Source organism: Sarcophilus harrisii, chromosome 2 (genome assembly GCF_902635505.1).
Source record: "Sarcophilus harrisii chromosome 2, mSarHar1.11, whole genome shotgun sequence".
In the NCBI taxonomy this organism is placed as follows: domain Eukaryota; kingdom Metazoa; phylum Chordata; class Mammalia; order Dasyuromorphia; family Dasyuridae; genus Sarcophilus; species Sarcophilus harrisii.
The window spans coordinates 44,537,553-44,564,858 of NC_045427.1; the positions used below are offsets into that span (position 1 = coordinate 44,537,553).

A 27,306-nucleotide genomic window follows, 5' to 3' on the forward strand; every position below is an offset into this window, starting at 1 on the left:
AGGAAGGGCTGAGAGGTGGCTGATTAGTTTTGAGAATTGTTTTCAGTTGGATTGTGGCTGAGATAGGAGTGGACAGTGGGGCACTGGAGGTGGTCAGAGAGGGGTTCTCTCTAAAGTCTGATAGTGAAATAGAGACAAGTTAAAGGACAAAGGTTTGAAGGGGAAAGTAGTACCAACGGAGGATTTTTAAAAAGATGGATGAAACCTGAGCATATTCCCAGGCAGCCGGGAAATAGAGAAAGACTGAAAATGAGAGCAAGAGAAATGACAGATAGGACATGTTTCCCAAAGAGATGAAAGGGAAGGGATTCAGGTTGACCTTGGAAAGAAGGATTCCCTCTTCAAGACTTGATCAAAAAAAGAGACAGGTGAAGATGTAATGGTGCAGAGGAGGTTCGGAGGTTACTGATCTTAGGGGAAATTATCTCACATAATTAGGGTTCAGAAGTAGATACTGACACAGAGGGGTGCTACTCTCTCATCTAAGTTGGTCAAACGAAAGAACTATACACAGTTGGGTACAGAAATATATTCCACTTAACAGTAAAATAGGAAGGAAAGGGAAGACGGGAAATTAAGAGGGAGAATAGAAGGGAGTGATGAATTCTAAACAAAACAAATTATAAGGACGTTCCAAAATATTTATAATTCTGTTGGAGGCAACAAAGAATGTAAACTTGAGGAGATACCCGTAAATTGGAGAATAGATAAATAATTTCTGGCATATAAATATGAAGGAAGACTATTGTGCTGAACTCATCAACATAATGACCTGTATTCTAGAGGACTAATGATAAAAAAAAATGTTACTCATCTCCTGAGAAAAAGGTCAAGGATTCAAAATGCAGAATGAGCACTCTCATTTCCTAGGATACGACTGATGTGGGAATTTGTTTTGACTGACCACTCATGTTTTCAATGAGTTTTGTTTTTCTTGTGTGTTTTGTGTGTGTGTGTGTGTGTGTGTGTGTGTGTGTGTGTGTGTGTTGAAGGAATTGAGAAGATTAGGACAGCAACTGTATGTAGGAACTGAGGGAACCACATTGGCTTTATCTTGTGACTCAATTCTGAAGCTAGCTCAGTTTTTCTATCCAATGAGGAGGCTGGTCCATGTGAGAAAACTTTATTCAATTATGGGAATTGAGAGAAAAACCCTATTATGCTGACCAGAAACTCAGATCCAAGGACTGAGAGGAGTTTCCTCAAAACTATACATTTCAAGTGACCCATATGTCTTATTTGAAAATTGGCTCCATAACAGTCAATGAGTTATCAGTTCCATGTTCCTTTAATTGCTTAAAGACACTTGGGGGAAATGAGATACCTTTTCTGATTTTAGGAAACTGCCCTGATTTGCTCACGTTCTCCCAACTTGGAAAGTTCCTATTCTTTCATTCAATTAGAAATCTGATTACTTAAATGTTGAATTGTTTCCTTTTAATTAACTGACTGGCCTAAGCTGAGAAGATCTGGTCCTGTTTTGCTGAGCAATTGGCATGTGTCATGTGTTGCTTAATAAATCCATAAGCTCAGAAGATTGAACCTTTGTTTCCTCAGCCATTTAATCCTTTACCCACCACAGTGTGTGTGTAAATATAAAGAAAATCTGGGAACTCTGATCAACACAAAGACCAACCAAGGATTCATGATTCAAATATACTTCTGATATTCAAATCACCTTCTGATGAGAAAAGATAAGATAGAGTCAGATTTCTTTTTAGACATAGTCAATGAGAAATTATATTTTGCTTAACTATACATCTTTGTAACAAGAATTCTGTTTTTCTCATTTTTTCAAGGTATTTGTATGAGTATATGGGAAGTAGGAGGAAAAGAAAGTTGATCTTTGCTTGAAAATAAAATAAAATTGGGGCAGCTAGGTTCTGTAGTGGATAGAACAGAAGCCCTGAAGTCAGGAAGACTTGAGCTGACTCAGACACTTATCACTTCCTAGCTATGTGACCCTGGGCAAGTCACTTGACCCCAATTGCTTTAACAAAAAATTTAAAAAAGAAAAGAAAAGAAAATTTAATTAAAAAAAAAAAGTCCAGGAGGAAATCCTTTAGTATACAAGACAGATCTTTGGTACACTGTCTCATCCCCACTCTCTATCTCCCATTAGAAGGTGGAATCATGAACTCTGAAGTCTTCCTTTAAGGAGACTCCACTCACTTTTGGGATTTCTCTGACTTCACTACCATGTCCCCCTCATGAGGGTGTGCAGTCCAGCCCTACTCCTCTTCTATTTTTGCTTTTTGTCTTCCCCCATTTGATTATAAACTTCTGGAGTAAAGGAACTGTCTTTGTTTTTTTGTATTCACAATTCAAATCTAGCCACATACTAGCTGTGTGACTCTGGATAAGTCACTTAAACCCAGTTTGCCTCAGTTTTTTCACCTGTATAAAGAACTAGAGAAGAAATTACCAAACCAAACCACTCCAGTAACTTTGACCCAAACAGGGTTCATGAAAAGGAAGGTATGGCTGAAATGAGCTAATCATAACAAATGTGCATATTTTATGAAATAATTTTCTCTTTAGGACTAGTTACAAGTAAGGCACTAAGAATGGAAATTTTGAGAAGAAAGCAGGAAAGGAAGAAGGCTTGTGTTGAAGGGAACTCTTCTCCCTCAGAATTCCTGAGCAAGTCTATTAGAGAACCCACGCTTAGGGATGAAATAAGCAAGTGAGCAGGGGTTCTTGGTTTCTTTGAGATGTGGATTCCTCTGGCAGTCTGGTGAAATCTAAGGAGCCTGAAGAGTGGGGGGCTTTGATCAGCTGATTCTTCTTTCATCCTATAATTGGCCAATTGACCTGATTAAGTCAATGTCTTTGCTCTCCATTTTCTTTTCTATAAAATGAGGGGGATGGAATAGCTCTAATGACTACCAGCTAATCAATGATCCTATAAACTCAGCATCACCATCTCCTGATACAGAAACTCTTTCCCTATGATAGCTCACAAAATTTTCTTATCTTGATTAATGTGTGCCCTATACCTCTCCATGGTCGATATCCTCCTATTTGAGCTCCTTTAGAGCTCGTTCCTTCCAACTATAAGTTGCTATCCAACTCCCCTTCACCATAAGTGTCTTTATTTTACACTATTCCATCTTCTATAGTAGAAAAATGGCTTCCATAGATAGAACAAAGAATGACTACCAAGTTTATCGATCTAGTCTGTATCGTTTTCCTGATCTCCATTCCTGCATAGCCAATTGCTTGTTGGACACTTCCATTTAAATGTCCAACTAGCATGTCAATTCAATACATTAAAGACTAATTTCAATGAAGTCTTTCTATAACCACAAATGCCCCTTCTTTAAACTTCTCTATCTCTCTTGAGAGTACCACCTCCTTCCATTTACCCAGGTTTGTAACCTGGGAGTCATCCATGACTTTTACCCTTCCCATATCCTATTATTTGCCAACTTTGTGGATTCTTCCTTGACAATATCTCTTACACCTATTCCTTTATTTTTACTCATAAGGGCTTCATTACTTCTTACCGAGGCTGATGTTTTCACCAGTGAGGTCAAGACTCACCAGTCTCTCCCATGTTCAATCCATCCTTTATACAACTATCAAAATGTTATTTCTTTAGAGAACTCTGTTCACATTTAACTATTCATTGGCTCTTCTCATATATATCTGTTAGTTTCCTACATATTGTAAGGATCAGACATCCATCAGAGACATTTGATGGTGACTTCTCAATCAATTGCTTCCCTTTTTATCCTAGTCAGACTGAATTTGGTAGTACAAAGACTTTTCGATTTCATGAAACCAAAATTACCTAAGGAAATGATATTCTTTAACCTCTGCTAATGAAGCTTCAGGGACACAACAACATAAACAGAATGAACAAAAGCCCCAAACAGAATGCTATATAATTATAATGATTAAGTCTGGTCCCTAGAAAAGGGTTGAGAAAATATACTTCTCTCTCTTTTATTTATGGGTATGGGATATTATAAATACAGTCAAATGTAGCTAATGTGTAACTGAATTGCATTTTTTCCCCTGCACTAGTGTCCATCAAGTTATATAGGAAATTCTTCAGTTTCCTCAAATTCCCATGACAATAGATTCATCCCCAAGAGTGCCACTAAAAAGGTTATCAAAGTTAGCAAGAGAAGGGGGGGGATTTTCTAACATGGTAAAGCTAACAGTATGAGGACTAGAAACAATGATCACAAGAGTGGAGATGTTCCAAGTTTATGGCAAAGTTATTTAAAAAGATTAAAGAAAAGAAATGAGATGATTTAAATGAGGGAGCCATTCTTTTCAATTTTGTAATGATTAAAGTGTTAAAGCCATTGCACTCATTTAATTAATTTAATTTGCTACATAAATGTTCCAGCTAGTTAAAGCAGGTCCTAGAGTTTGGCAGACAAAGAAATATAGCCCAGATATTGACAAACACAAGTCGTTAAGTCTATGACTTGAGAGTAAGCTTCAAGTTTAAATATAGAAAAATTCCAAGCTTAAGAACTCCTGTTTTTGCCCACTGAAGAAGTGTAAGTCACACAGTCTTCCAAAACATATAAAGTACTTTGATTATAATTACATAGCTAATATTGTCACATAGTATAGATCATTTGAAAACTTGCAAAAAAGAGAGGGGGGAAGGGAAAGAGGGAAGGAGGGAGGAGAGGAGAGAGGGAGAGAGAGACAGACAGACAGACAGACAAAGAGAGACAGAGACAGAGAAAGACAGAGAGAAAGAGAGAGAGAGAGTAAGAGAGACAGACAGAGAGAAACAGAGAGACAGAGAGAGAGAGAGAGGGAGAGAGAGAGAGAGAGAGAGAGAGAGAGAGAGAGAGAGAGAGAGAGAGAGAGAGAGCAAGAGAGAGAAGCAGAGGGGGGGGGAAGAGGGGGAAGAAGGGGGAGAAAGAGAGAGAGAGAGAGCAAGAGAGAGGGGGAGGGGAGGGGAGGAAAGAAGAGGGAGAGAGGGAGAGAGAGGGAGAGGGAGAGGGAGAGGGAAGAGGGAGAGAGGAGAGAGAGAGGGAGAGAGAGAGAGAGAGAGAGAGAGAGAGAGAGAGAGAGAGAGAGAGAGAGAGAGATTACATGATTTTCATAACCTGCTTACAAATGCTTTAATTTACCTCTGAATTGAAGGAAGGAGGGGGGAGGGGAAGAGGCAATAAGGCAGGGGATGAAGGAGCTGCTTAAAAGAAGACAACAGAATAAAAAACGTTGACACATTAAAGTGTAATTATGTTATTATCTTTAAAGAAAGGGCCCTTTGCCAGTTCCATCTTGCATCTAAGAGCCAATGATTCTTGCAGCTGGTGATTGCTGAAAAAGAGCTAGAATATCTTAGATCTATTTAAGGGGATCCAATTATAAAAGGTAAGATTTCTGCCTTTAAAAGGAAAAAAAAGGCTTTGCTTTAAAAAAAATCAACACATGGATGGTTATGAAACAGGAGAAAGTCATTTCTAAAGTGCTTTCATTGAGAAGCCAGGACTGAGTGCTTACGTAATAGTTACTCTTCAATGCTGATTGTGTCTTCTTAGTATTAAAAAAATAGATTTAAAAATGACAATTCCCACTCACAAAAGCTTAATGACATTCTAGCCGTAAGCTCTGCTTGCTCTGACCAGTATCTTTCAGGAAATCTATCATTTTACTTTTTAAAAGCCTACATTTAATAAAGATATGAAGAAAAAAATGGAATATTAAAAGTCAAATCAGCCTCATACTGCCCCTAGATTCAAATTTTGACTGGGCTATAGGACCCTCCTTGCTTATATACACAGATAGCGGGAGTTTCTATTCTTGAAATTAAAGTCCCAGGCTTGGATCAAAAATAAACAAATTAACTGTATTTTTTCTTAAAATGGGTGGGAGTTAAAATGGAGGGGAGAAAGAATGAAATGGATTGGGGGAGGGATGAGTCAAGGATACCAAGATTTCCAATAGCGGTGAATGGTGGCATCTTAAAAAATAATCTGATAAATAATAATGTGATAAAGATTAGGTGATACTGAAATAGCATTTTCTGGTTACAAGGTGGGAAAAGGAAAGGGGAATAAGCATTTATATAGAGCCTAGTATGTGCTAGGCACATGTGGTACTCTTACTATTCTTTTTTACACCTGAAGAAACTGAGGCACACAGAAAGGAAGTGGCTTATCCAGGGACATAAAGCAAATAAATGTCTCAGGCCAGCTTAGAATTCAGGTCTTATTGACTCCAGGACCAACGCCTAGCTGCCTCACAATGTACCTTATAAAGCATTTTACATATACTATATTTATCTCATTTAATCATCACAACATCCCCACAAGGTAGGCAGATAATGTATCATTTCCATTTTATACATAGATGAGAAGGGAGAGAGGTTGATGGATATTAAAATTACTCCTTCTCCTCCCCAGCCCCCAAAACAAAAAGATTTACAGACACTGGGTTACTCTTTTCCACTCAAGTTCTCTAAGTTTGAACTCACTTTTCCCTGGCCTCTCCACATATTATTCTTTATACCTAATTAATAAATATTCTAGGCTGATTAATTGATCAAAAAAATATCAGTGTGGGCTCATGACTACAGCATTGAAAAGGGCAATTATCCTCATGGTTAACACCAAGACCTAGGGAGATATGGTAGATGAGCTGTGAAGACTGAACCAGGACTTTAGAATAATGGTTTGGACCAACAGCTCTGGCAGGTCAAATCTTGTTCATCACCTCCTTTTGCTGTGCATGGTCTTTATATTTTTAAATAAATATAATAAAATAAATATTTTAAAATGAAAAGCCATTCTTAGCTGCCACCCGCAGGCCATAGATTGCTGATGTGCTACCGAGAGGAGTCAGAAAAAAGAAGAGATAGGGTAGATATGGTAGAGCATTGGCAGTTTAGTGAACCTAAATGTTGAGCATAAGGTGGCTGTGATCCACAGGGGTGAAGCTATGGGGCTATAGTTTGAGTGAATGAATGATTTTAGCTAGAGATAAAACACAATAAACCCAAAAGCCTAACCAAAGAAGGTGTTAGTTCTCAGCTATTTTCTGTCTCATCAAAGCTAGAATAATACAATGTGTTCTAACAAGTTCCCTACTTAATCATATAACTTGACATCTGCACTGCTAAGAGAACTTTTCCAAGGATGCAAAAGGTTCAGCTGATTTTGGAAAGGCCCTAAGCACTTTTCCCATGTGGGCTTAGGCCAATGTTAGCCATGGCTGCCCTGATAAACACCAAACTGGACTTGCTTATATAGAAGATAACAAGTGGGCACACTTTAATAATTTTCTATAAATATACTGGCATTCCTATTTCTCCAAAGACCCAGAAACACTGAGTTTTGTCGTTTCTAATTATTTTGCCATTTTATGGGTATAAGACAATACCTCAGTTGTCTGACCTGCTTCATTTTTATAAAGAAGTTGACCATTGAGTCAAGGGAGTTTTTAAAAACGTGTGTTTCTTTGGTAGTTCTAATGCTGCCTAGGAGTGAGTGGGTGCTCCCTCGGAGGGCAGTCTTGGGATACATATTTGTATAGAAATACACAAATCTTGACTGACAGAGAGTCTGATCCAGAGGGGCCATGGGCTTTGGACAGTAAATGTAAGCTCTCCCTGGAATCATAGGCTTGGGGAGAAAGTGAGCATGTCCCTTAACATCCAGTGCATGCATCCTCAGAGATTTTTAGAGTGGACTTCTTGGGTTAGATCAAGCTCTTCTTGGCTGAGCTGAGATTTCACCTTGAATCTTAGAGCCCCTTTCTTCTAATGTATCTTGTTAGCTAAATTAATCTCTAATTTCTGTTTTACTGCTTGCTTTGATAAGTATGGTTGCCTGATGTCTCTATTTGCGCGTGTAATAAGTATTCGGTGGTAGGAAAGCTAAATGATGAGATCAAGCTAACAGTTAACCTCTCACACTAGGGCAGAGCCACTTTCCACCCACAACAAGGGAAAATAAGTCTGATAAGGAACATATAGACATAATTATAGCCCAATATTCTTCTTGAAGATAAGACAGCAAAGTGATTCCCTAATTAAGGACTCCTAATCTCTGCAAAGGTAGAAACCACAGTGTGCCTTGGAGTGAATCCATGCCGAATGTGTCCAGGTCTTTGAAGCCCAGTTCAATCTTCTGACTATTTTCCATTATATTTTTTGATTGTTCACTCATTTGGACTTAGAACTTACTTTGGAAATCTCTTTCAGCTAATTAGTTTCATTGAAGATACTGCCTGAAACATATGTCGTAAATGTTTTCCCCAATATGTTATTTTTTTTTCTTTAAAAAAATTTTCTTTGGTGTTGTATAGGAATTTTTTATTTTTTATGTAGTCAGGCACATCTATCTAGTCCCCAGAAATTCTATTTGTTGAATAAGAAAAATCACTTTCCCTCTATAACAAGATATTTATATTATTCCATTATTTTAAAAATTCACTAATATCAGCTTCAATAGCTTCTCCCCCAGAAACTAGACACTGACAGCATAAATTGTAATCCTATGAGAAATCTATGAGGAAGAGACAGTTTAAATGTCATTCTGGAGATAGTTAATTTTGACAGCTGAGGAGAGAAGAAAAAAAAAGACTGAGGGAATTTATTTACTGAGAGAACAGAATTTAACCCTTATGTTTTGAAAAAATGTGAGGATAATTCTTAAGAGATTTTGAATGGAATTCTCTGAGAATTCAATGGTGGGACCGTCTTTCTGAAACAGAAAAGTCACATCGGGATGGTTAAAAATGATCTTTCTCACAGCTGATACACTGTAAATAATTACTTCTGTGTTAGTTAACAACAATTAATTAAGCACTAAGTATGCGCCAGGCTGGGCTGTTCAACATCATGCTCCGCCTCCACCTTCTCTCCCTAGCTGCCTAATCCCTGATGGGCCAGTTTCTGCTTTGACTTGCTGGGGCCCAGATCTCCCAACACTTCCAGGCCATCGTACACCATGTTTTCCTGTGGGTACATCCCTCCCACTCCCATCCCCACCCCATTTTCCAGCTCCTCTTCAGGCATTACCTTCCCCTCCTTGGGAAGGAATTCCTTGGGGCAGGAGTGCTTAGCCCAGAGCCCCAGACACAGCAAGGGCTGCTCTGGCCACCTTTCTGGCCACCTGTCTGTCTGGCACATGGCGGGCGCCCCAAGGAGACAGATGAGGCAAGAAGGGAAGCCAGCAGCAGCTAGCAGAGTTGAGAGGAGGAGGCTTCCTACAAGAAACTGAGAGACAGAGGGAAGGGGTCCCAGCCTTGCAGCTGCAGGGGCCGCAGAGATGGAGCACTCCGTCCGAGAAACCACAACCAGGCCTGCTATGGCGTGGGCAATCCTGAGCAAGGGGAAGGCGACTGGAAAGGAGGAAAGGCTCTAAAGGGTCTGAGATGCCCTTTTGGCTCTTTATTGGCTCCTGGAAGTATCGGGAACCACGCGACTCCCTGAGCAGAGAGGAGGGGCTGGTGGAAGATGGAGAGACTGGGAGGAGAGGAGTGACAAGATTTGGCAATTGAGGAGCCATTTCATTGTTTGATACTATTAATCAAGAATATGGCTAGTAGGAGCAGCTAGATGGCACCAGCCCTAGAGCCTCAGACACTTACTAGCTTTGTGACCCTGTGTAAGTCTCCCCCCACCCCCATCCTCTCTCTGTCTCTCTTGCTGTCTGTCTCTGTCTCACCCTCTCTCACTCTGTCTCTCATTGGCTCTTACTATCTTTCTCTCGCTCTCTCTCCCCCCATCTGTCTCTCTTGCTGTCTGTCTGCTCTCTCTGTCTTGCATGCGTGCGCACATACACACACACACACACACACACACACTAAAGCCAGCAACCTTGATGTTTAAGTAAGCCTAGGAGACTTAGGGAGAATGACTGACAAATAAAGACTATTTTCCTATGGAGAAGAAGCTTCCTGCTTCGCTGTTAGTCTCTGCAGCCGTTTCTGGGGCCCACCCCACTGGGAGCCCCAGCTCTGCTGTGGTGAGGTGCCTCCGCAAGCCGCTGGCAGGGTGGGGTGGGCAGGGTAGGGCAGGGAGGTGGGCTCTTTCCAGGGAGGCCCTCTCAGGAGGGCAGCTCTATATCCTGCCCCCCACCAATGGGTGCTGACTAGGATATGTCCTGGTCACCCTGAGCTGGTCACTGTGGTCTTGTCCCTGGCCGTTCTCAGTTCTGTGCCCAGAGCTGGCCCTGGCACTCTGGCCATTGGACATTTGTTATTTCTTGGTCACTGTTTTTAATAGCCCCGGTGGCAGAGCCCACAAAAAGAATTTCAGGTGCCTTTCCTTCTATGTTTAAAATACTCATTTCCAAATCCACAGACATCGATTACACACTTACTAAGTACCCATGCACACCATGCTTTATATTTTTTCTCCTTTAGAAGGACACAGCCATGAACAGGACTTATCTCTCCTGGTTCACATTTTCAAGCTTCTGCTCTAAAGTAACCTGGAGCCTGTCTGAGCTTGTTTAAAATGAAGTTGAATCTATGACTCAAAAAGCAATAAAAATACTCCATTCTTTATATATCAAGATGATGCTACCAGACTATTTTTTAAAATTTTATTTTCAGTTCCAAGTTTGCTTCCTCTTCCTTCTCTTCCCCCATGCGTTAAGAAGGCAAGAAAACTAAAACCTACTACAAATATGTGGGGACAGCCAGGCTGGGCAGCAGTTAGAGCACCAGAGAGGAAGATCTGAGTTCAAATGTGACCTCAGCCACTTTACATGATGAGAATTTCTGAGAAGGCTGGCCAGGTTTTAAGTGTAGCCTCCTTAGTCATTTAATCAGTTTTTCTCTGTGAAACTTACCTAGCCTGGGATCAAATGCCAGCCCAACCTTTTTTAGCACTAACCAATTAAATTAATGGATCTGGAAGACAAAGCTAGACAAGACCTGGATGGAAGCATTTCATTTGAACCACAGAATTTCTTAAATTTACAGGTCTCTGACCCAGAGAGGGAAAAAATCAAATGAGGCTCATGCACAAATGGAAAGAATTTTCATTAGAATGTTCTTTTCCTGCAGTGTAAGAAACATAAAATACTAAATTTATGTTTTAGTATGGGAGGGGAAAGGAGAAAAGAAAAAGAAGAAAAGAGAAAGAGAAAGTAAAGAAAAGAAAGAAGAAAGAACAGGGCAGAGATTGGGGAGAAGAGGGACAGAACGAACCAGAGGAGACAAAAGAGATGGGGCAGAAGGGAGGCAGAAAACCTAAAACTCAATTCTTTCTTTATATTTTCTGTTAGGATGATATAGTCGAAGATGTGTCAGCTGACTTTGGGCAAATTGCTTCCGGGCCTCTGTTTCTCATCTGAATGATGACATTAGACTAGAGGATTCATTTATAAATCTATGATCCTAAACTCTTCGTTCAATTAACACATCAAGTCAAAAGGCATTTATTACTCGCCTACTCCCAAAGAGCTTATCTTCTCATGGAGGAACCAATAAGGACAAATATAAATGTATACAAAAATAAGTACAAAGTAATTAAATTTAAGGTAATTTGGGAGGGAAGGCACTAGTTAGAAGGTGGTGCTTGAGCTCCATTTTGAAGGAAAAAAGTGATTTTATAAGAGGGAAGATAGCCCAAGCACAGGTACATCCAGTGCAAAGGCATGGCTATGAGAGCTGAATTTAAGGCCCTGGGAGGAGCCAATTTTGCTGGATCATAGAGTACAGGAGTCATGTCCAAAAAGGCTGAAAAGATGAGCTGGGCTGAGAGCTATGAAGAGCTTTAAAAGCTAAACTGTTAAGTTTGTGGTCGATTCTAGAGGCTACTGGACTTATGTCAGAAGCAGCATGCTGGGACCCCCTACCACAAACTTCTCTGGCACCCACTGGATCATCTGCACTGGATTCTTTTGAGGCTTTGGTACCCCATAACTCAAAAGAATCTCTGGATGAACACTGGCATTAAAAAATGTGGGATTTTGTAACAATTTGGGATCACTGAAATTGCTGCACATTTCCCAAATACGATCCGGCCTATCATCCCTAGAATCACATATACCTTTGTTTGGCATTTAAAGCTCTTCCCAAGCTGGCTCAGCCTACCCTGCTAGTTAGTCTTATTACTACATGTTATTCCTTCCTAAGCAGTCTAAAGCACAGCCAGCAGGAAGCTTTCCTGGACCCTTCAGGTACTGGTACCTTTGTCCCCAAGGATACTTGGTATCAGTATTATAATAATTACAATACATATGCATGTTGTCTCTCCTCTGCAGAGACTAAGCTGCCTGCCTCAGGTGCTGCCTAACAGAGTCAACAATGGTACTTAATCAATGTTTATTGACTGAATTTTGGCACTACCCTCACACAATAAGTAGGTGCTAAGGGCACAGATGTGCTAATGGGAATAGATTCCTTTAGAAACCCTAAAAAACACATTTAATTTCACTTTTGTGATACTGTTCTCCTCATTTTACCTACAAAGTAGATTACAGAGGTTAGTTACAGAGATCTTGTTAAAATGTCTTTAGGCTGATTTTCTTGAGTTGCTCTCCCCTGTGTTAAGAGGTGGGCTACTTAAGATGTCTTCTATAGCCCCCTTTTTTGTTCTTTTCAAATTAGCCTGTAACTATCTTGTTGTTGGCAAATGTTTTATACTGGCTACACTTCTCTAAGAAATCATAGCTAGATTTATGCCTTTGTTTTTGTTTATTTGGCAAGTGCCAAGTCATTTTTCAGTCACAGCTGACTCTTTGTGTTGGGGTTTTCTTGGCAAAGATACTGTAGTGATTTGGCATTTTCGATTCCAGCTCATTTTATAGATAAGAAAACTGAGGCAAACGAGGGTGAAGAGAGTTGTCCAGAGTCTCACAGGTAGGGAGCGCCTAAGGCCAGATTTGAACTCAGGAAGATGAGTTTTTCTGATTCTAGTCCTGGCACACTGGATACTGCACCACCTAGCTGCATTTTTTCAGTATAAATTTTTACTAGTAGAAGTTTGGTTGGAGTTACTGTCATCACATGCAGGATTTTCTTCCAAAAGAGCCAGAGAAGGTACATTTCTGGAACAGCTGGATCTCTTCAATAATGACATATTATCAATGAAAATAGACGACATAAAGAAGCTGCAATTCACTTGAAAGATGAGTTCTAGGCAGTACTAAAAGGAACAATTAGTAAAATTTGGAAGAGTTGGCATTACGGGGTATCCTAAACTATAAGACACTCTTTTCAAGAAACGGTTGGTCATTTCACCTTGCAGGATCCCGAATGAGCATAAACAAACAACTGTGTTAAGTGTCCTTGAAATCCCAAGATTTATTACATTGAACAGATAATTCCATGAAGAACCTGAGAAGGATCTAAGTCAACTAATATCTTGATTCCTGGTAGCTTCATTGAAAAGGTGGAAATAAGAGAAGGCAGTGAAAATACATTTGGAAAATATGGTTCAGGATCAAGATATATAGAGATCAACAACTCTAGAAGCTGACTACTCATAAGACTCATCTCTATACATTATTAATAGTGTCTTTGAAAAAAAGAGTCAAAGGGGGCAGCAGCTAGGGGGCACAGTGGATAGAGCAACAGCCGTGAAGTCAGGAGGACTTGAGTTCAAATCTTGCCTGAGACACATAATACTTCCTGGCTGTGTGAGCCTGGGCAAGTCACTTAACTCCAACCGGCTCAGGGAGGAAAAAAGTCAAAGTGTAATAATTCTTAATTTTCTCTCTTTGACCCATTTTCCAGATCAGTTGTTTTGATATCATCTAACATACGTTCTCCTATTTTCCAAACTTTTGGTTTTCTAATTATATTTCTTGCTACTTCATGGAGTTACTGATTTCTGTTTTATTTACTTGACTTTTCAAAAAATTTTTTATGTAAGTAAGGGGAAGAAAAAAAACAAAGACCTAGAATCTAAGGGGGTGCCCATTAATTGGGGAATGGTTAAATAAACTGTGTCGCATATGAATGTAACAAAACATTGTTTTGTAAGAATGATAAAAGAGATGACTGCAGAAAATTTTGGTAGTATAAGCTGATGCAGAGTAAAATGAATAGATTGACAAGAACAATTTATATAAGGACAAAAATGGTGAAGAAAAAGCCAACTTTCAAAAATTCAAGAATTTTGATCAATGAAATGAACAATGATTAGGTCTCCATGCAACATGATGCAACATTAACTCCTGAAAGAGAGAAGATGAATTCAAGATGCAGAAAAAGACAAAAGAGACTTTCATTTGGGAATGTGGCCATTATATGGATTTGTCTGTTGGACTTCAAACATGTGTTTTCATCAGTTATGGAAACTTCCTCATGAGGCAAATTCTTCTACCAAGAGAGATTCTGCAACTAATAGTCCTAGAAATTCATTGAGGGCAAAGCTTAAATTGAGGGTTGTGATCCCTTATAAGGGGAATGTAACTGACTGTGGGGGATCATGAAATTATGATTTGTTACCAGAAAATGTGTGATTTGTATATGTATTCAGTAGCCCACCAGGACAGCTCAAATATATAAAAGAGAATTTGTTAATAATGAGCAGGGTTTTGGAGAGGAATACTGGAAAAATGAGACTAAAAGGCTTGGGCATGACATAGAAATTGTGCATCACACAGACAATATACGTCAGAGCTAGACTTGAACCTAGGTCTATGTTATCCTACCTTACCTAATATATTTGACCGGCTAGGTATACAGTTTTCTGTCGTTGGGTCAATATGAACACAACATAAAGATTATATGTTTCAAGAGACAGACATTGCAGAGAACCTAAATTAAGGTTAAAAAAAGACACACAAACAAAACTCCATTCACACAAAATAATTAAAGCAACATTTTAAATTAAAGTTGGCAAAGAACTGGTAACAAATTAAATGCCAATCAACTGGAAGAAAAGTTAAATTGTAGTACATGAATGCAATGGAATATTATTGTGTTGTAAGAAATTATGAATGTGATAAAAACAGAGAAGGCTGGAAATACTCATATAAACTGATACAAAGTGAATTAAGAAGGACCAGGAAAACAATATAAACTATGACTATAATTACATTGAAAATATAAAAACAATAATAACAAACTAAAAACTATTAAGACTTGCATAAACTGATGCAGAATGATGAGCAGCAACAGAAGAAGCATTACTGTAATAACAACAGTGTTGTTCAAATGATAACTCTGAGGGTTAAAAATCCTAATTAACAAAATGACTAATCATGATGGTAGAAATAATGAGGAAGAAGGCTATTCTTGAGAGAAAGGGAATGGACTAAATATTCAGAATAAGATATACTTTTTTGGACATATTGAATGAGGGAATTCATTCTGCTTGACAATGCATATTTGTTATAAAACTTTTGTTTTTCTTTTTTCTTTTTCTTTCCCAGTAAGGAAAGGAGATAGGAAGGAGAAGAATAAGTGCTTGTCAATTTAAAACATTTTAAATAAAAAAGAACACCCTGAAAACTATGAAATTATAACCAAGGTTGTCCCCAAAGAAGAATTCTTGTTTGCAAAGGACTATGGGTGTGGAATATTATATATATATATATATATATATATATATATATATATATATATATATATAATATCTGATTTTATTGACCTGCTGATTAATTTTTCTGAATTGTTTCTTTTCCCTTTTAAAAATTCTTTCTTTCATGAGATGGTTCTCTGGAAGGGAGAAAAGGGTCTGATGTATGATAATATGTAGGTGTTTGGGACAAAAAGACCTACCCAAATTGACTACTCAGAGATCACTCACAGAAAGCAGAATTATTTATTAGAATCTCGAGAAGTGGACCCCATTCTGGTCTGTGAGCCAAATTTCACAGCAGGATAGAGCCACTCCCTTGAAAATGTTCACAGTATTTATACATTTCAGACAAAGAACCCCCAAAATCCCACACTCTATATGGTGTGATTGGTCCCATAAGCTCTATTCCCCTATTTGGTCAGTGGAATGTAGTAGATGTATAGCTTCTTTCTTTGGACAATGGAATATAGTCCAGGCCTTATCTAAAATCACATGCTTCTGGAAAAGCCAAAACCGAGGCCATTAAAGCTTCAATTAATCTAGCTAACAGTCTCTGATCAATATGTGCTTGATCTGTAAGTTCTTCACCTTTTTTTCCCCACACATAGATGACAAAAAACCAAAATATATCAGTCATCATTTTTAAAAGAAAATAAATTTTAAAAATTTCCATTTTGGAAATCTGGGCTTAGTGGTAGGATTTCAATTTTTTTTTTAATTAAAAAACCAACCCCAAACCAAAACCCATGAAATCTTATAACAGCTATTATTGATCAACATCTGCTTCAGACTACATAAGAGGAACATATGGAGAAAAAGAGAAACTGGGATTCAATACTACACTGGGATTGATTTTTTCAGTTAAACATGTCTGTGAGCAAGAATTAAACTATGTACACATAATAATAGCCTCTATATCAAAAAATCATTGACAAATTAAGTTGAAGCATAAATACAATATAACTAGGTTATAAACAGTCTCTTACTATGATGAATTATTAGTTCAAATTATATTTTTGGAAACCTTACTACAAAAATCCTAATACAACAGAATTAGACTATCGAAGGTTAAAACTAATACCTATCAACAGTTATTTTAAATGGGTCCCACTGTTTTGAAGAGAGACCAAAGAATTGCTGACTTGCGAGTTCGTATAGTGATAGTAACCTATGGGTTACAAGATGGATAGTAGCATACTTTGGTTGACTCCAATGAGTTGTTCACCATCTCTTCTTCACTTAGTGTGAAGAAAGAGTAATATGGGGTTCAAGGCAAGGATGGGGCATATGAGTAAGGATGATGCTGAAAAATCGTATTGAGGGATTATAGGGATTTCCCCTGTACCACTGGGCTGGGAATACGTTCTAAGACTGGTTATCACTGCAGGAAAAGGCTTTAATTTCACTTAAAGGATTTAAACAAGCTACCCCATCCATGCACCTGGAGTTGGCAATATGAATTAGAAACTTTGGCATAAGCCAGGCTGTGTTTATAGTTTGATATTTGGAAGAATGAGCCCAGAAAGATTAATACTTTGAGAATTGATGGAATTTGCTTTGAAACACAAGAAGACTATTTTGGAAATGTTGCTAATTACAGTATCTGTTTTAAAGGCATGTCTTAGAAGCACCTCAACAACCTCATGGAGACAAGTCAGCATGCATCTTCTAAACTGGTTAGTTATGAACCATTCCAGCAGCAGGAGGCTAATTAAGGGCACAACAGAAATGGAAAAGATTTTTTTCATTGGAAGGGTACACACCTGCCTCAGCTTGGACAGTGTTGATGATATATACAAGCCAAAGACAGAACTTAGAATCCAACTTGTTATATTCAGAGCCTCCGATTCACACTTACTATTAAATAACCCTCAACATTCAGCACCTTGTGACTACCCAAGTAGTGTGTCTAATACCCAAATTTAGTAGTAAGGAAAACAAAGCCTTTTATTTATTTAACTCTTTTTTCAAAGAGTGGTAAGTTTACTTTTCACTTCCTTCACAGATTCCCTTCAGGCTATTTCTGGACCTTGGAGGCATATAGCTCAACAATCCATCTTTTTTCTTCCTCTGCCTACCAGAGTGCTTGGCACTTAGTGGTAGGTACTTAAATGCTCACAGAATTGAAATGTCTTGTTATATAGCTCTCTGAGTTCAAGAATTGTGGTCTTCAGTCTGAGAGGCTAACTGGAAACACAGAGATCCTAAATTTGATTGAAAAGTTGCTGGAAATGGTGAAGGAAGAGGTACAGTAAAGCAGAGAGATGGGAATGTGGGTGTATAATAGATGCTTTTTGAAGGAGAGGATGAATGAGTGAAATGCGGTTAACCTGGTGGAGAGGTTGAGGAGGAGGAGGATTTGTGCTTTTCCAGAGCTTTCTCCTGGGTAAGCAGTAAAATTCACAAGTTTTACTTAAGCTTCCAGGTCAATTATTAAAATTGGTGTTGAGATCACTGCTTCTAATTTAGTCTTAGGTATTTCTGCCAGTGGATACGTGATGAAACTATAGCAAAGGGCAGATAAAGCCACACCTAAGGAGAAAATGCTGTCTGCTGGCTCTAAAACAACTGAAAGGCCAACAGCTGTACTGCCATAAAAGAGGACCAGTCAATACTTCAGCCCCAGCGTTTACTGCGGAAGCATGTGCCTCCACTGATCTGATACAGAAAAGCACAGTCAGGGGGCAGCCCCACTACATAACAAAATACTCCCAGGACATTTCTCCCATGGGCCATATACCTGAATGCTACAGCAAGCCGCCTACACTGTGGCTATGTATAATGAAGAAACTATGATAGATAAGCCTGGGGCAACTCAGGATGATAACAACTTACAGTAATGAGCGCACCAGTATAATTTCAGTAGGCAGCCGGCCTCTATTAAACCTTTTTTCTACTTGGTTGTGATGGTGATGAGATTCTTGAAGGTTATGCTGATTCAAGTCAAGTCAACAAGCCAAAAAGCAATGATCAAATACCCACCATGAGAAAGAAAAAAAAGTTCTTGTCCTCAAAGAGCCCACCGCATAATGGGGAGGCTACAATAAGAAAACAACTATGTACAAACGAGATATGTACAAAGCCCAGCAGCAAGAGGTAGAAAGAGAAATTCCATTTGAAATAACTAGACAGAATATAAAATATCTGGGAGTCTCCCTGCCAAGACAAACCAGGAACAATATGAACACAGTTACATAATCAAATAAAGTCAGATCTAAACAATTAGAAAAAATATTGATTGCTCCTGGGTAGGCCAAGCTAATATAATAAAAAAGACAATTCTTAATCTACTTAATCAGTGCCAGACCAATCAAACTGCCAAAAAATTATTTTATAGAGCTAGGAAAAAATAACAACAAAATTCATCAGGAAGATGGTGGCAAGAAACTGGAAATTGAGTAGATGTCCATCAGTTGGGGAATGGCTGATTAAGCTATGGAATATGAATGTAATGGAATATTATTATTCTATAAGAAATGACCAGCAGGATGACTTCAGAAAAGCCTGAAAAAACTTACATGAACTGATGCTAAGCAAAGTGAGCAGAACCAAGAGACCATAGTAATAGCAAAATTATATGATGATCAACTATGATAGACGTTAAAGCTATTCTCAGTGATATAGTGATCCAAGACAATTCCAACAGACTTGGGATGGAAAATATCTGCATCCAGAAAGAGAATTATGGAGACTGAATGTGGATTTAAGCTCATCCCTTTAGCTAACATTTTTTTTTTTTGATGATATCTTTAATTCAACTAGGAAAAAAATGGCCATCCATTTTCAAGGTACCAGAATCAAGGCATTGTGCTTTACAGTGTACAAGCCCGGGACTGGGTCCAGGATTTCAGTGCTATATGGTACTCCCATGTCAAGAAATTCCCTTTGCCAATAGAGATCAGGCTCAGAGCTTCCTGGTGTACTGAGAGGTTAAGTGGTCTGGATCCTAGACCAGTGTCCCTCGGAAGTGGGACTTAACCCAGCTGGCTTCCAGGCAGCTCTCTTCCTCCCACCTCATCCTGCCTCCTCTATGGTCTACAATGCCACCTATGCATTACCTCATCTGATCCTTATGGTTACTCCACAAGACCAGTAGTGTAGCCCCATTTTACATAAAAAAACTAATAATCAAAGTGGATAAATGACTTAGTGAGTGACAAACCTAGGACGTGAGATTTTGCTGCTTAACTCCAAACCAAGTTACTTTTCAAGGACTCCAAATACACTGTCACAGCTTCAAAAAAATCAGAGTCTGCCTCCAAAATGTGTTAGGGGAGCGAAGGACTGTTCATATGCTACAGACAAAGAAGGCAAGTGGCCACCGGCGACCAAGATAATTTTTTGCCACACCAAAAAATCCAATGCTCACCTAATGCTCGGACGATCCTCATCAGCGCTTCTCCAACTTTCATTCTGGTCTCTGGTGGATGCTTTCCAGGACTATCCCCATATTGTGCCAGCAGGGATGGGAGGATTTCCTCAGGATATACATCCGCCAGCAGGGCAACACCTGGGGTGGGAAATAAAAGGGCTTTATTTCTGTGGCTGGAAAAGTCATGAAAATGGAGGTGTTAACCACAAATCTATGATGATGTGAACAAAGGGAAATATAGCCTCTGTTAGTGTTCAAACATGGAGCTCTATTAAAAAAAAAGTCATGGACTGTCCCATATTGGCAGCTGAATTCTACATGTCCATGGCCAGGCAGTAGTGCTTAGTGACTGTGAATCTACTGACCTTATCTTTAAAGCTCCCAGGAGTTTGCAGGTCACCAGTCAGGATATCCTGAAATTACACAGATACAACCCCTCCATCCCAAAGCTCCTTTTCTCTTATTCTCTCCTTTCTCCCCCTTTGTCATTTTGCCTTTGGAGGGGCAGAGGAGCCCCCTTAGGATGAGGAGATAGACCATGGTCACCTCTATGGATCACTTACAACCTGACCAAGGCGAGTCAAACACTTGCTATTGAGTAAATGACTGAGTGACAAACCTAGCACGTGAGCTTTTTGCTGCTTAACTCCAAACCAAGTGTCTTTTCAAGGACTCCAAACACACTGTCAGAGCTTCAAAAAAATCAAAGCCTGCCTCCATCATGAGAGCTCTGACAATTCCGAAGTGTGTTAGGGGAGTGAGGGGCTGTCCGTGTGCACAAACAAAGAAGGCAATAATACTGCTATTGAGGTTAAAAATCTGTGTCCCCGTCCTTTTTTCACCAATAGTTTGTTTAAAAAATTGGTTTAACACTATTTTAATTACATTCTTTTTTTCTCATTTTAATTCTTCATTTTAGCTGCACACAAACTTAGATGTTGCTCTGAGAAGTTGGTGGTCTGACTGTATCCAAATGGTTGATTTAGGAATGATTCCTACATCGATAACAATGTATTTCCTGCCTGCTAAACTGGAGTAATTCCTTTCATTTTTGTGACATTATAAGAGTTCGTCCCCTTCAGAACTTCTGTTCCTGCTGTGATAGAGAGAGGATGGCAAGAGGTGGAGAAGAGACCTTTGAGCCTACTGATAGGTGTTAAATGAACTGCTGCTACTCATGGACTGGGCTCTAAGCTGGAGAGGACTGATAGCTAACTCATGTCCAGAGTCTGAAAACCATGGGACTTGTAGCAGTCTCTTCTACTTTCATTGCACATGTGGAGTGGGGCCAGATGACTAAAGGCAATATTGTAGGTTTCTTCTTTCTATGGATTGCCAAGGCTAGAGAATGCATTGTTGAGTGGCCAGCCAACTGGGGATGAGTCTCCTTGTGCTTAATAAAACTGGTCATCATCAAACAGACAAAATATGTTGCCAGGATCATATTGAAAGTTTTTCCAGCATGTCAGAATCTCCCAAGCCTCTCAAGCCACTGGCTTTTTGGTAATATCTTTTATTCTATTAAAAAAAGATGGCAATCCATTTTCAAGGTACCCAATGTCCCCTCTTAGGTCACAATGAAGGAACAAGAAGGACTTTCTGGGAGGAATTTATTAGTAAAGGTTTTAAAAAGTCACTGGAAAAATACTTTTAAACATACATCATGTTTTGGTACTTATTTCCACTAAAATATAGCATCCCCCCTCCAAAAAAACCCAAACAAACCCAATAACAACAAAACTCCAAAATGGCCTCAAAGTGAACAGATGGGTTGAGAGAGAAAAGAATGTATGTGTATAGAAAACTACAATGTTTACTGTTGAAACAAGAAAGGAAGAAAAAAGAAAACATATAGTAATTACTGAATCTCTGGAAATAGCTACCAGTCTACTCATATGAAACAAGTTATGTTACAATTTACCTTGGATGAGAAATAAAAAATGGTGACAGTTCATTTTTTAAAAATGCCTATGAAACAGTGAAAAGGCCAGGGGAAAATATTCTTTAACTTACAAAATTTCTTGAAAAAATAGGCCCTTTGATCCAGAGGTACCACTACTGGGTCTGTATTCCAAGGAAATTATAAATGAGGGGAAAAGACTAGTTTTATTATGCACAAGGAGACTCACCCCAATTGGCTGGCCATTCAACAATGCATTCTCTATCTAGCCTTGGCAATCCATGGAAAGAAGAAACATACAATATGGCCTTTAGTAATTTCTGGCCCCACTCTACATGCGTGATGCTACAAGTCCCATGGCTTTCAGACTCTGGACATGAGTTAGCTGTTGGTTATCTTCAGCTTACAGCCCAGTCCACAAAATGTTTGTAGTATCTCTTTTTGTGGTGGCAAAGAATTGGAAAATGGCTAGATGCCCATCAACTGGTGAATGGTTGAATAGGTTGTAATATATGAAGCTAAGGGAATATTATTGTTCTATTAAAAAATTATGAACAAGCTGATTTTAGAAAGGCCTGGAAAAATTTATATGAACTTATGCTGAGCAAAACAAGCAGAACCAGGAAAACATTATACACAGTAACAGCAAGATTGTTTGATGATCAACTGTGAAAGGCGTGGTTCTTCTCAGCAGTTCAGTGATCCATGGAAATCTGTACAAACTTTGGATGGAAAACAGCATTTGCATCCAGAAAGAGAACTATGGAGACTGAATGTAGCAAATCAACATATACAAGGTTCACTTTTTTTCCCTTTTTCTTCTATTTTTTTTTCCTCTGGTAGTTTTTATCTTTTGTTCTGATTTTTCTCTCTCAACATGACTTATAAGGAAATGTGTTATTAAAAAACAAAAACAAAAACAAAGAATGGGCATGTGTAACCAGAAAAAATTAAAAACGGAAAAAAGAAATTAAGAAAAATATCTAATTTTCCAAACCACAATAGGCGCTTTTCTTTTGACAACTGTACAAAGGTAGAAGAAGAAACACCTGTATGGAGTGCCTAGAGAGCTTCCTATGAGGGTGCTGGGATGGAGACTCCACACTAGACTCCGAATCATCTTCTCAAAACTCTACCTGAGGCTACTTTCAAGCTTATCCAAAAAGAGAGTGCAGAATCGGTAAGCTAGAAGAATATTCTGGTTTGGGGAGCAAAAAATCTCAAAGCTGGAACTGGCTCTCCCTTCAGGAACTCTGGAGAGATGCTAGCACAGATGGTGTAATCTGGTCATTTCCTGATATTGTACATTTTTCTTTCAGTCTAGCAGGTGCCCCAATGATGCCAAAGAACAAGACTGTGACAGGAATGCTAGACTTGGGATGTCTGAGAACAAGCGGTGATTGTGAAATCTGGCACATGCAACTTGCCAGAGCTTACTTAGCACAGTCCCTCATACAAAGAGTAAAGCGCCAGCTGCTCTCCAGATCTTGTCAGTCAGTCAATAAGCATTTATTGGGCATCTACGTACGTGCCAGGCATTCATTAATCACTGGGGCTCCAGAAAGAGGCAAAGCATAGTTCCTGCCCTTAAGGAGCTCACTATCTAATATGGACAAACAAGCTGTATGCAGGAAATAATTCAGAGAGGGCTGGCACTAGGATTAAGAGGAGGTAGGAAAGCCTTCCTATAAAAGATGGGATTTTAGCTGGGACTTGAGGGAAGACAGGAAGTGGGTGACTGCCAGGAAAAAAATGCCCAGAGCTGAGAGATGGAGTGTTTGACTCATGGCGGAGCCAGGAGGCCCAAGTGATGGGATGGACGCATTCATGATGAGTAAAGTGTAAGACTGGAAAGGTGGGAGGGCCCTGGGTTCTGAAGGACCCTGAACGCCAAACAGCGTACTGTGCATCTATCCTGGGGGCCACAGGGAGCCCCGAGAGCTTCCTGAGTAGGGGATGACATGGTTCTACTTGAATTTTAAGAAAATCTCTTTTGTGACTGACCTCAGCGGGGAGAGACCTCGCCAGCATGCTATCACAACAGTCATACTGTCCAGGCACAAGGTACCGCGCACCTGTACCTGATATAGCCAGTGTCAGGGAAGAGGAAAGGGCAATTCCAAGAGATGCTCCAGAGGGGAAACTGCCAGACCTTGGCAACAAGGTGGCTACAGAGGGTGAGACAGAGTGAGATGCCTTGGTTGGGAGGGTGGTGGTGCCCTCCAGAGCAATGGGGAAAATGGGGGGAAGAAGGGAGGGTTTAGGGGGAGAGGTCATGAGTTGTTTCAGGCATAATGTAATTGAGATGTCTGCTTCACATACAATTTGAAATCTTGAAAAGTCCTCCAAAATTGCAAAAGGCAACGGCAATGGAGCTGGGTGGATGGAAATATCACTTGGCATATCTACAGACACCCCAGTGACTGTGCTTTTCAGTTTTCAGTAATCTTTATACAGAAAAATAGGAAAAACAAGAATCAGAAAGGCAAAGCAGCAAATGTCAGAGTGTACAAACAGCAGCTACATCTGGGAACAAAATGGTAGTTTTCACCATCACCGATATATCATGTGTAAACAAACAACAACAAAAGTATTGATCCTTTCAGCCAAATTCACCAAGGCTGCCTAAGGAAGATGATGGGGAGAAGATGGAGTTCTACTCTAAAGCAATCAAAAACAGAAACTTCTCAGTCACAGAGAAGACTTGGGTCCTCAGCATGATATAGCAGAAGAAAAGCAATGAACTTGAATTCCTGGGCTGTGTAGCAAGAGGCAGGTTACTTCTAATTTCACTCCTATAAAATGGGATAATAACCCATTTACTAGCCACAATTGACAGGACTACTGTGAGGAAAACACTTTGTACTATACAAATAAGGGTAAATAATATCCTCTAAGATTTAAAAGTGCTATTGAACTTTTAGTAAGAGTACTATATTAAATTTCTCATTTGCAAAAAGCACTCTTCAGGTTCTCCTCAAATACAATTTCAAATACTAGCTTTGTGATCCTGGAGCAGTCACTTATTTCTCTTTGTCTCAGTTTCTTCAATTGTAAAATGGGAATAATACTAGCACACACTTCACAAGGATCAAATGAGATATTTATAAAAAGTGCTTAGCACAGTGCCCAGCCCCAGGCAAGCCACTGGATTGCTCTAAATTTCCTTATCTGTAAAATGAGATGATTGGCCCAATTGATTCTAAGTATTAAGATACCAGGTCTAAGTGGTAGAATACCAAGACAGAGAAAAATCTTTTGTGGTAAATAAATATATCATTCTCTGAGTTCCTCCCTAGTTTGATTATCTTTAATTACAAGCAAATCTAACATTGAACAAAGACTGTGATTTCTGTCAACTAAATAATATCTAGCAAAAATCCTTTCCAATTATTCCATTTCTATTTCCATTATTTCCAAAACCAAGTCAGAGGCAAGTCAGGGTGAATAGGTTTATAAGATTATCAGTTAACTCACGGTGCATATGTGTTCCTTGTCAGAAATGCAATCTTGTCACATGCTGTTAAAGACCCTTCAAATACTGTGAAAGCCCAAATACTTAGGATTATCTGCCAATTAGCAGCTTTAGGAAAAGGGAAATAATGGATATATTCTTTTCTAACTAAAAGGGAATTTTTCGCAATTAACAAGACAACCATCACCTTAAGGCAGGATAGTTGCCATCATGACCTAGTTTCCAAGCAACCGTTCATTAATAAAAGCTGCACTCAGGTGCTGCATCTTGTCTATCAAACAGGATCTACGCACATCCAGCTTTTCAGCAGTAGAGTCACAGCGGTCACCCAAGGATGACAATTCCTCATCATAAGGGAACCAGCTGGAGCACAGCAAATGGAATTATCAGCCATTCCCATTTGCACCTGTCTCAGTTCTGTCATCATCCAGTTGTTCCATTTCCCTATCAGTCTCTTTCTGAAAAATAAATCACATGTAATTTAGGGATAGAAAAAATGGAAGAGAGTGGAAAATCCAGCCTCCTTCTTTAATAAAGGTCAGAGGCGAGTAACAGATATTCTTAAATTCTCACAGGTAGAGCCAGAATTTGAACTGAGGGCTACTGGCTCCAAACCCCCAGAGCACTATGCTGACATGGAAACTCCCAGGCCAGTAGAGAGGAAAAGTTGTTAAATGTTCTCTGCAGATTTACTTTCTTTTTTTTTTTTTTTTAATTTAATAGCCTTTTATTTACAGGATATATACATGGGTAACTTTACAGCATTAACAATTGCCAAACCTCTTGTTCCAATTTTTCACCTCTTACCCCCCCCCCCTCCCTAAATGGCAGGATGACCAGTAGATGTTAAATATATTAAAATATTACTTAGATACATAATAAGTATACATGACAAAACATTATTTTGCTGTACAAAAGAATCAGACTCTGAATTATTGTACAATTAGCCTGTGAAGGAAATCAAAATGCAGGTGTGCATAAATATAGGACTGGGAATTCAATGTAATGGTTTTAGTCATCTCCCAGAGTTCTTTTCTGGGTATAGCTGGTTCAGTTCATCACTGCTCCATTAGAAATGATTTGGTTGATCTTGTTGCTGAGGATGGCCTGATCCATCAGAACTGGTCATCATCTAAGTATTTGTTGAAGTATATAATGATCTCCTGGTCCTGCTCATTTCACTCAGCATCAGTTCGTGTAAGTCTCTCCAGGCCTTTCTGAAATCATCCTGTTGGTCATTTCTTACAGAACAGTAATATTCCATAATTTTCATATACCACAATTTATTCAGCCATTCTCCAACTGATGGACATCCATTCAGTTTCCAGTTTTTAGCCACTACAAAGAGGGCTGTCACAAACATTCGTGCACATACAGGTCCCTTTCCCTTCTTTATAATCTCTTTGGGATATAATCCCAGTAGTAACACTGCTGGATCAAAGGGTATGCACAGTTTGATAACTTTTTGAGCATAGTTCCAAACTACTCTCCAAAATGGTTGGATTCGTTCACAACTCCACCAACAATGAATCAATGTCCCAGTTTTCCCACATCCCCTCCAACAATCATCATTATTTTTTCCTGTCATCTTAGCCACTCTGACTGGTGTGTAGTGGTATCTTAGAGCAGATTTACTTTCAACAAAACTCCTTCAAATAATACTTTCTCTTTTTGTTTTTAGAGTTTTAGCTATTTTTGTGAAGGTTTCAAAGTTGGAAACTGAGTCCTGAGGAATGAATATTATTTATACATTTAAAACACATAGTATAAATTAATTTGTATTCAATTGCTAACCATTCTATTAAAAATTCAATGGGAAAAATTGTATATATGTATAATTTATATCAAATTGCTTATCTTCTTAAAGGGAGGAGGAAGATTTGAAATTCAAAATTTTTAAAAGTCAATGTTAAAAATTGTTTTTGCATTTAACTGGAAATAAAAGTAAAATTTAAAAAATCCAATAATAGTCAACCTAGCACTTATTAAATGCTAACTGTGTGCCAGGCCCTGTATTAAGCACTAGAGATATAAAGGGAGGCAAAAGACAGTTCCTGACCTCAAAAAGTTAATAGTCCAGTGGGAAG

The 27,306-nt window shown here is 39.0% G+C and overlaps 1 protein-coding gene across 1 annotated transcript in view; it reads right to left on the reverse strand.

Annotated features, from left to right (window-relative positions):
- TANGO6 (transport and golgi organization 6 homolog) overlaps nt 1-27,306 on the reverse strand; it is a 194,107-nt gene that overhangs the window by 71,026 nt on the left and 95,775 nt on the right. Inside the window, exon 15 of the mRNA XM_003758529.3 lies at nt 19,842-19,982. Coding sequence (XP_003758577.1) covers nt 19,842-19,982 — 141 coding nt within the window. The remainder of the gene's footprint in view (nt 1-19,841; nt 19,983-27,306) is intronic.